This window comes from Polypterus senegalus, chromosome 13, assembly GCF_016835505.1.
Source record: "Polypterus senegalus isolate Bchr_013 chromosome 13, ASM1683550v1, whole genome shotgun sequence".
NCBI lineage: Eukaryota > Metazoa > Chordata > Cladistia > Polypteriformes > Polypteridae > Polypterus > Polypterus senegalus.
The window spans coordinates 9,450,519-9,460,538 of record NC_053166.1 but is presented as its reverse complement, the minus strand read 5'-3'; the positions used below and the strand labels follow the sequence as shown (position 1 = coordinate 9,460,538).

The window sequence follows — 10,020 nt, the reverse complement described above, 5'->3', positions numbered from 1 at the left end:
GGCAACCCTGGATCACCGACTACGGAAGAACACTCTGTCGGGAGTCGGGACACATGTGAGCTACGTAAAAAGACGAACTGCCGCTGCCGTGCGCCTCAAAGGGAGAAAAGTTGGGAACAAAATGGTGAAAAAAACTGAAATCATGGCGTGTGGAGCGACGCAGGGCGGGGTGGCCTGTGACCACGAAAAGGTCCGACTGTGCAAAACAGTTACAGAAATAAGTGAATTATATCACACGTACATACTAAGAAAGATAGCAAAGAAACTGTATCACAGGCAAACAGAAAAATATGTGAATTATAAAAGACTTGGACCGGCGCGGTCCTCCCTGCGTGGAGTTTGCATGTTCTCTCCGTGGGTTTCCTACCACAGTCCAGACATGCAGGTTAGGTGCATTGGCGATTCTAAATTGTCTCTAGTGTGTGTGTGCCCAGCGGTGGGCTGGCACCCTGCCCGGGGTTTGTTTCCTGCCTGTTGGCTGGGATTGGCTCCAGCAGACCCCCGTGACCCTGTAAGTTAGGATATAGCGGGTTGGATAATGGACAGATAGTAATGGCGCGTGCAGTGAATACACTTGACTTATAGTTTTCATCCTCTCTCTCTGTACGTTTTCCATTCGCTTGCTCAGAGGTTGACGCGTTTTCTGCTTCCTGAGCAGCTCTTCTTTTCCCCACCCTAGCGGTCCGCTTTTTCTTTTCACGTTAAAACTGATTAAGTCAGTGTTTGTGTTGCAGGTACTTAGTATGTTTTCCTTAATGTTTCACTTAAGCTGGCACGTAAGTCTTCAATGTGCCTCAAGAATGATTTAAGATATGAAGAGGTAGAGGAAGTGACGGCGAAGCTGGTAGGGAAGAGAACGGCGCCCGGCCCCATACACATGCACCACACCGCCGCCCTGCTGGCCGCTGCCGAGAGTTGATTCAACAGTAAAATAAAATAAAGAGAGGAATAACTTTGGAGGTTAATCGTCACATGGAAGCGGATAGTAGACGTCACGTAGTATGTGTGTACCAAATTTCAGGTCAATAAGTCAAACGGTTTGCAAGCTACTGGTGATTTAAAATCCTAGACAGACAAACGGACAGCCACGGTAGCGTATTTTATATAAAGAGAAGAAAGGCACTCACTATACGATATCTAGGCAAAATCAGAAAGGCAACATACCAAATATTGATAGGAAAGACGCTATATAAGATATATAGATATGAGACACTATATAATGGATGGGTATGTAACACTGAATAATAGATATAAAATAAACTAATAGATATTAAAGACTAGTAGAAATATGAAAAACATGTATAAAAGATACATTTGAAAGGCATTACAGTATGTAATAGATGGAAATGGCTAACAGATATGAAAGACATTATATAATATATACTAAGATATAGATGGCAGTGTGTGTAAGAGACACATATGAAAGACTACCCAATAGATCAGGGTGCCCAATGCGTCCATCGCGATCGACCGGTAGATCGCAAAGGTAGTGCAGGTAGATTGCGTTGAATTAAAAATACATTTTTAAACGTTAGTCTATCAAATATCCTCCCAATGGCATTTGTCACTTGATTGACATACAGGCCAGTCTGAGATCTCTTTTCTTCTCACACACTGGTCATCCCGCACGCACAATCAAACGCGCGAGGTACTGCAAAACTCCAGCTGTGATCGAGTTAGCCTTCCAATTTATATCGACTAAAGTAGGGATTAAAAAAAAAAAATGTTTAGGAAGGGTATGGGCTGAATGTGGAATTGGAAGAGGACTTTTTTTTCTCACAATCGAAGTGCGTTTGATCTGTCAATCTATCATTGCTGTTTCAAAGAAGGAAAGTGTGGAAAGGCACTTTCGAACTGTTCATAAAAAAACTAGGAAACTGACGTCTTTCCAAAATGCGATCTGAGAAAGAGAAAGGAGAGGGAACTAAAATCGCAGTTAATCGGACAGCCGTCATTTTTCACTCGGCTGAATTGACTGTATTATTGGGCTCTGCTTATTTATGCCAGTCAGCCTTTTCTCCACATGACGATTATTGAATCCAAATACTGTAGTGACCATAAATGTATTGAATTGTTATTGTGCCATAAAGATTATTCAGTTATGCAAGGTACGACAACATACATTTTATGCATAAAGTATACTCTGTGTGTGTGTGTGTGTGTGTATATATATATATATATATATATATATATATATATATATATATATATATATATATATATATATATATATATATACTGCTCAAAATATATATACACTGCTCAAAAAATTAAAGGAACACTTTTTAATCAGAGTATAGCATCAAGTCAATGAAACTTCTGGGATATTAATCTGGTCAGTTAAGTAGCACAGGGGGTTGTTAATCAGTTTCAGCTGCTGTGGCGTTAATGAAATTAACAACAGATGCACTAGAGGGGCAACAATGAGATGACCCCAAAACAGGAATGGTTTAACAGGTGGAGGCCACTGACATTTTTCCCTCCTCATCTTTTCTGACTGTTTTTCACTAGTTTTGCATTTTGCTACAGTCAGTGTCACTACTGGTAGCATGAGGCGATACCTGGACCCTACAGAGGTTGCACAGGTAGTCCAACTTCTCCAGGATGGCACATCAATACGTGTCATTGCCAGAAGGTTTGCAGTGTCTCCCAGCACTGTCTCAAGGGCATGGAGGAGATTCTAGGAGACAAGCAGTTAGTCTAGGAGAGCTGGACAGGACCATAGAAGGTCCTTAACCCATCAGCAGGACCAGTATCTGCTCCTTTGGATAAGGACAAACAGGATGAGCATTTCCAGAGCTCTACAAAATGACCTCCAGCAGGCCACTGGTGTGAATGTCTCTGACCAAACAATCAGAAACAGACTTCTTGAGGGTGGTCTGAGGGCCCAACACCCTCTAGTAGGCCCTGTGCTCACAACCCAGCGCAGTGGAGCTCGATCTGCATTTACCATAGAATACCAGAATTGTCAGGTCCACCAATGGCACCCTGTGTTTTCACAGTTGAGAGCAGGTTCACCCTGAGCACATGTGACAGACGTTGAAGGGTCTGCAGAAGCCATGGAGAATGTTATGCTGTCTGTAACATCATTCGGCATGACCAGTTTGGTGGTGGGTCAGTGATGGTCTGGGGAGGCATATCCATGGAGGGACGCACAGACATCTAGCTAGAAATGGTGCCTGACTGCCATTAGGTATCAGGATGAAATCCTTGGACCCATTGTCAGACCCTACGCTGGTGCAGTAGGTCCTGGTTTCCTCCTAATGCACGACAATGCCCGGCCTCATGTGGCAAGAGTATGCAGGCAGTACCTGGAGGATGAAGGAATTGAAACAATTGAATGGCCTTCACGATCCCCTGACTTAAACCCAATAGAACATCTGTGGGACATTATGTTTCGGTCCATTAGGCGCCGCCAGGTTGCTCCTCAGACTGTACAACAGCTCAGGGATGCCCTCATACAGATCTGGGAGGAAATGCCACAAGACACCATCCGTCGTCTCATTAGGAGCCTGCATACAAGCTCGTGGGGGCCACACAAGATACTGAAAAGCATTTTGAGTAGCAGAAAGTAAGTTTTTGAAAAAATGGACTAGCCTGCCACATCTTCATTTCTCTCTGATTTTAGGGTGTCTACACAATTGAGCCCTCTGTAGGCAGAAAACTTTTATTTCCATTAAAAGACTTGGCATCCTTTTGTTCCTAAGACATTGCCCTGTCGTTATTTGTATAGATATCCAACTTCATATTGAGATCTGATGTATCTAATGTGTTTCTTTAAAGTGTTCCTTTAATTTTTGTGAGCAGTGTATATATATATCTATATAAATCATTTTTAACGTAGGTATATCATTTCGACCTGGTCATTTTAAAAGTAGCTCGCAAGCCGATAAAGTGTGTGGATCCCTGTAATAGATTTATATGAAAGGCACTATATGATTGATAGATACACATTATATATACACTATATAGGCCACTCTGAGATATGAAAGGCGCTATATGATAGACAGTATATGACAGGAAAGGCACTCTCTTATAGACAGATGGAGTCAGACCTGAGTGGCAAGCTCTCGTTTCAGGTCCTCTGACAGGCCACTCCACTTCTGAGCCATTGCGTTGTTGACCTGCTTTTGTGTTTCAGCTCCTTGTCCTGTTATATAACCCAATGACACTTCATCTTCAGGACACTGTCAGATGAGTGGACATTCTCCAAAAGAATATTCTGATCAAACGTACAATTCCCGACTCCTCAATAACGGTCTTTCTCATCTGAAATTAGAATTAGGAGGCACAGTGTTTCTTCAGGATGAGGCCTTCAAAATGCCATCATGAACTTGGTGAGCTGGGTCCACCTTCACTCTGCTGGCCTTGAATTGGTTAGTTCTTAAGTAAATCAGCTGTATTTCATACCAATTGATTGCACTGTAATTTAGTGCCTTTATGGAAAAGAATATCATAAAAATCAAAAAGCAATGGTGAACTATCCTGAAGTGTTTCTGCTTCCTGTGCTCCACTAGAAAGATCTTCCTGATGCAAGTCCTCTTTGCATTCTGAATGTGTCCTTCATACAATTTCACACCCGTCAGGAAGAGGCATTACACTGCTTTGGAACCTCAAAGTTGTGACCCTGGAGGTATCTTGTGTCCTTTCTACTACGTGGATTTACTACAAAGCACTTTATGGAAAATGCTTCCCAAAGAGTTTGAGCCCTGAAATAAATTAAATTAGTGAAATAATCTAAGTTAGTGCCATCTGCTGCCACATTGAAGCTAGATAGCTCTGGCTTAAAATGACTTACTTGGTTGACGCCGGGTGCTGCTGGTAGTAAGTACCACATAAAGGGACTCTGCTTTTTAACGTAACAGCACTGTACTCCACCTTATAAAATAACTCGGATGTGTCTGAGAACAGGAGACGACCCAAACAGGAGTCAATGGTGTCTAACGCCTGTAGTCACTAAAGCTAAGCGCCTTTGTCAAAAATAAAGCACACTTAATCGGTGGCATACATTTCCAACTTTTTATTGAATATTAAGGTAAATATTTCACATTAATACAGGCTACATAAAGTAGAGCCACTATACGACATGAAATTTACTCTCATTTTAACCCTTTTTAGTATGTAAACAATTATACATGTATTTACCACTCTAAAAGGTCTGATTCCTTATGTAATTACCTAGTTCTTTGCTGCATATAAATAGCTTACAGTACTGTTTAGCCTGCAGCGCCTGAACAGTTTATGTGGGTTTAAAGTCAAAATGGCTAAACTAAGCAGAGAACATATCCTGTTGTACAGGCAATCATTTTGTTCATAGACAGTGGTAAATAAAAAGTAACAGCCCACACGGAAATTTTTAGTTAGGCACATCAAAATTGGTGTCCTGATTTCCAATTTTAACTTAAGGACACTCCTAGTTTAACATCTCTCTCATTATGCCTCGGCTGGATTTAGTTAACGTGGTTCAGATGCACATTTCCAATGTGTGGCGCCCAAGTTCCAGGCCAAACCTGTGGAAGACAAAAGAAGAAAATGTGAATTAAAATTAAATATTCTTATTTACAATAATTACACTGGCCAGCAAAGATTTTGCTTACTGAACACTTCTGGATTTTGGCCTACTGATCACATACTGTTTTATTTGCCTTTTTTTTGGTAATTTCCTCTCATATTCCAGGTATACACATACAGTACAACAACAAGAAGTGGAACATCTCCGGTGATCTAAAAGTAGTGGCACTGCAGCTCAGATACACCAAGTCCTGTTGTTTCATATTGTATGTGAATGGGGCAGCCATGCTAAGGAGTCTCATTACAATAGGAAGAACTGGCCACTCCATGAGCGCAAATGAGTGTGACACATCAGCCACTTGTCCACTCAAAGATATTTGTGCTGTTCCTTCATATAAAACTCGGACTGATGAGAAAAGTGATGAAAAGGAAGGAGAAGGATTTTGATATTTGAGGCAGATGTTTCCATGAATAACCGATGCTAAAATCAAGGAAGGTACTTTTGTTGGTCCACCAAAAAAAAAAAAAAAAATGGACAGAGTGGTGGCTCTGAGGTTAAGGATCTGCGTTGGTATTTTGAAGGTTGCCGGTTCGAATCCCCGTCACTGCCAAGAGATCCTACTCTGCTGGGCCGTTAACCTTCAACTGCTACAGGGGCGCTCGCTGTACAATGGCTGACCCTGCGCTCTGACCCCATGGGGTATGCGAAAACTAACAAATTCCTAATACAAGAAATTGTATAAGGCGAAATAAATAAAGAACAAAAAAAAAAAAAAAAATCTGACGTCATCAACGAGAAACAGTTCAAATATCTGCTAGTGGGGCTCAAGGAAATCATATGGAAGGAATTCAAGGATGGCAACTACAGAGCTGGCTCCTGGGTAATCATGCTTCAAGTAAACAAAACTATCAAGTGCCATGTGTTGCTGAAGATTCATTTTCTGCATTCACACTAGGGCTGCGTGGTATACCAGTACTAGAAATTTTAAAACTGTACGGTAACCAGTTTTGGAATTTTTCAATACTGGAAGTGAACATCAGCTTTCCTCTGATTCTCCCGGCAGTCACTATTGCAGTTAGAGAAAAATGTCAGTTTTGTATACATCAGAAAACTACATGCTTCAACACAATCATGAAGTCACCATCTGGACTTCATGACGGACAGGACCCCTTTTATAGCTTTGCCATAATTAGCTATTGAAAGGTAAGTGGTGCATAAATTGCGTGGCCCACTTGAGAGGCTGGAGCTTGGTTGAGGGTGTTTGGAGTTATCAGGTTTTTGCTTTGGAATCATTCTGGTGCTAATACTGAGGTCTGAAAGCAGGTATTGATATAGTACCGAGCCAACACCATTTCCTACTTGGACCTCTTCTCTGCTATTCTCCTTGCAGTCAGTTACGGACACACTGATACTGCAACAATGGAAAAGAACCACTAGGGTAAGTGGAATCCATCATTGTTGAGCTCTGAAACAGGAACTGAACAAAGGAACAGTCTGAGCTCAGAATCTCTTAGCAGTTAAACACATTAAATTCAATAAACGTTGATTTCATCTGCCTGTAAATCCCTATGTGACACAGTCCATCTGAAATTAGACTTGTGTTCAGCATTGAGATATTTAGTATTACCACCGGAAAAGCAAACTTTTTTTTTTTAACTAAACTAACAAACATTGGAGATATATGCATTGCAGATGACATCAATTTATTCATAAAAATTTGCCTGAAAAATGTGATAAACAGTTCATGCCATGCAAGTGAAATAGGCAGATGACAACTGTATACCATCCCCAAAACTGTTACATTTCATTAAATTTACTCTCTCATCTTATTTAAACGCATGTTTGCCTCATTATATATGTTCCAGCTGGCTAACCGAGACTGAACTCTGCCCCTCTACAGCTGCTCCCAATTTTGGACGTGTATGTGTGCCTACTGTAAATAGTCCTTTGGGGCTATTGTGCAGCACCAGACTGAGCCATACACCGCCCTCCATTCTAGTACTGTTTAACTGCGATCATGTGGAAAAGCTTACAACAATTCAATCAATGGCACTGCATGGGTGTACTTTTCAATACATGCTTATTACAGTGCATTCAGAACTTTTTCAGACCCCTTCACTTTTTCACGTTCTGTTATTTATGCATCCTTGTGCTAAAATCACTTACATTAATTTATTCCCTTATCAAACCACACTAAATAACCCAGAATGACAAAGGAAAAACACGATTTTAGAAATTTAAGAAATAATTCAAAAATGGAAAAAAAAAAAAACCTAGAAATATCCTATTGTCATAAGCCTTCAGGCCCTTTGCTTTAGCTCAGGTGCATCCCATTCTATTGATCATCATTGAGATGTTTAAACTGGAGTCCATCTGTGGTCAATTTAATTGAGTGGACATGATTAGGAAAGACACACAGTTGTCTATAGAAAGACCCACAGTTCAGCAAAAAAATGAGCCATTAGGTCATAGGAATTGCTTTCGTGATTTAGAAATACAATTGTGTTGAGGCACATATCTGTGGAGGGCTACAAAACAATTTCTGCAGAAACGAAGGTTCACAAAAGCACAGTGGCCTACATAATACTTAAATGGAAGTCTGGAACAATCACAAGTCTTCCTGGAGCTGCTCAGCCAGCGAAACTTAGCAAATGAGGTATAAGAGACTTGTTAAGAGAGGCGACTAAAAACCTGATGTTCACTCAAGAAGACAGCTATTACTGTGACATTTTGTCAATCTGGGCTTTATGGTAGAGTAGCCAGGCAAAAGCCTCTCCTTGGTAAAACAGGCACAAAATCCTGCACAAGGTTACAAAAAAGCACCAAAAGAAATCTCAAATTGTGACGAAATAGATTCTCTCCTCTGATGAAACCAAAATCAAACTCCTCAGCTTCAATTCTATGAGTCACATCTAGAGAAACTCAGGCACCACTCAATACCATTCAAGCAGCGAAGCATGGTGGTGGCAGAATATGGGACTGGGAGGTCAGTCAGGGACAAGGACAAGAAAAAGCTGAGTGAGATATCCTTAAGGAAAATCTGTTTAGTGCACTCTGAACCTCATATGGGGACAAAGGTTCACCTTCTAACAGGACAATGACCCTCAACACAAAGCTAAGAACACCACATCAGTGTGTTAGGGAAAATTGTGAATGTCCTGAAGAATACCAGACTTGAATTCAATCAAACATCTCTGAAAATAGCGGTCGTCTCCATCCAACCTTACAGAGCTTGAGAGGACTACAGAAAAGAATGGCAGAAAATTCCCACATAGAGGTGTGCAAAGTTTGTTGCGTCAATCTCAAGAAGATGCCAGGCTAGAATGGGTGCCAACTAAGTACAGAGGAAAGGATCTGAATACTTGTGAGAGAGATATTTCAGTTTATTTTTTTAATACATTGGTAAATAATTTCTAAAATGCTGTTTTTGTTTTGTCATTATGGAGTATTGAATGTTGTTTGATAGGGGGGGGCAATAAATTCAAATAATTTAGCACATGGCTACAATATAAAAAATGTGTCAAAAGGTGAAAGGGTCTCCACACTTTCTGAAGGAACTGTGAAACAATAAAATGATTTAACACTATGTGTACAAGAGACATGTTCTCTTAAAACATGCAATTTTGGAATGTCTTCTTCTGTCTAAGCTGTACAACACAAGCATCAGCCAGAGTGTAGTCAGATGTGTGCAATATTCAGATCAAAACTCATGCCAGACTTGTTCCCCATTGCATTTTAAAAATGTCATACCTTTCTGAATTCTGTGACACTACTGTAACTGAAAATCTTCCTCTTATCTAATTGTATCCTGATTTCTGACTTACTACATTTAAAACACATTTGCTCCACGTATCCTTTTGTTTAGTAGTACAATGAGTACCAAAAGTCTGGACTTTGCATAAAGTAAGTAATATTTTATTCATATTAGTTGCTTTGTGTGGATATTATCATTAACATTCTTAAGGCATGAAAACCCACTTTCCATCCCCATATTTTTGAATATTTATTGAAATATATCATATGGCTCCCCTTTAGTTCTTTCAATGACAGTAATAGTGGTGTGGTTGTTGTGAGTGGAAAAAACCACAGAAAAGTAGACGACAGTAGTAAGACTTCACCACATTATGTGCAATAAAATAATAAAGCATCCTCATAAAACAATCAGCTGTTAAAAGTAGTTGAAGACTGCATTTGAATTGTGATCCTCTAGCTTTTCTGAATTAATTATAGAATTTACCTGCTGAGGGTCTGAGTTTTCTGCAGAATTTGGGACAACTTTCAAGATTGGATTCCAAGCTGGATCGGCAGTATGTAACCCATTGTACATAGGGCCCCCTGAACCTTCAGCCATTGGTGGGTGAGGTGGTATCATTGTCCCACCATACATGGACAATGGCATACCCTAAAGGGTAAACAGTGAAAGAAAAAAAAAACAAAAAAAAATCTCAGTTAAGGTTACTTAAGGTTATTAAACTTAATATACTTTACAAACATAAAGAAATCCATTT

General features: G+C 40.2%; 1 protein-coding gene across 8 annotated transcripts in view; it reads right to left on the bottom strand.

The window, feature by feature from the left end:
- Positions 1–5,005: 5,005 nt before the first annotated feature.
- The window catches only part of ankhd1 (ankyrin repeat and KH domain containing 1), a 187,779-nt gene continuing 182,764 nt past the window's right edge, over positions 5,006–10,020 (bottom strand). For all 8 annotated transcript variants that reach the window (XM_039773750.1, XM_039773751.1, XM_039773755.1 and 5 more), the window contains 2 exons: positions 9,750–9,914; positions 5,006–5,510 (listed from right to left, as the gene is read on the bottom strand). In XM_039773750.1, coding sequence (XP_039629684.1) covers positions 5,451–5,510; positions 9,750–9,914 — 225 coding nt within the window. In that variant the 3' untranslated portion in view covers positions 5,006–5,450. The remainder of the gene's footprint in view (positions 5,511–9,749; positions 9,915–10,020) is intronic.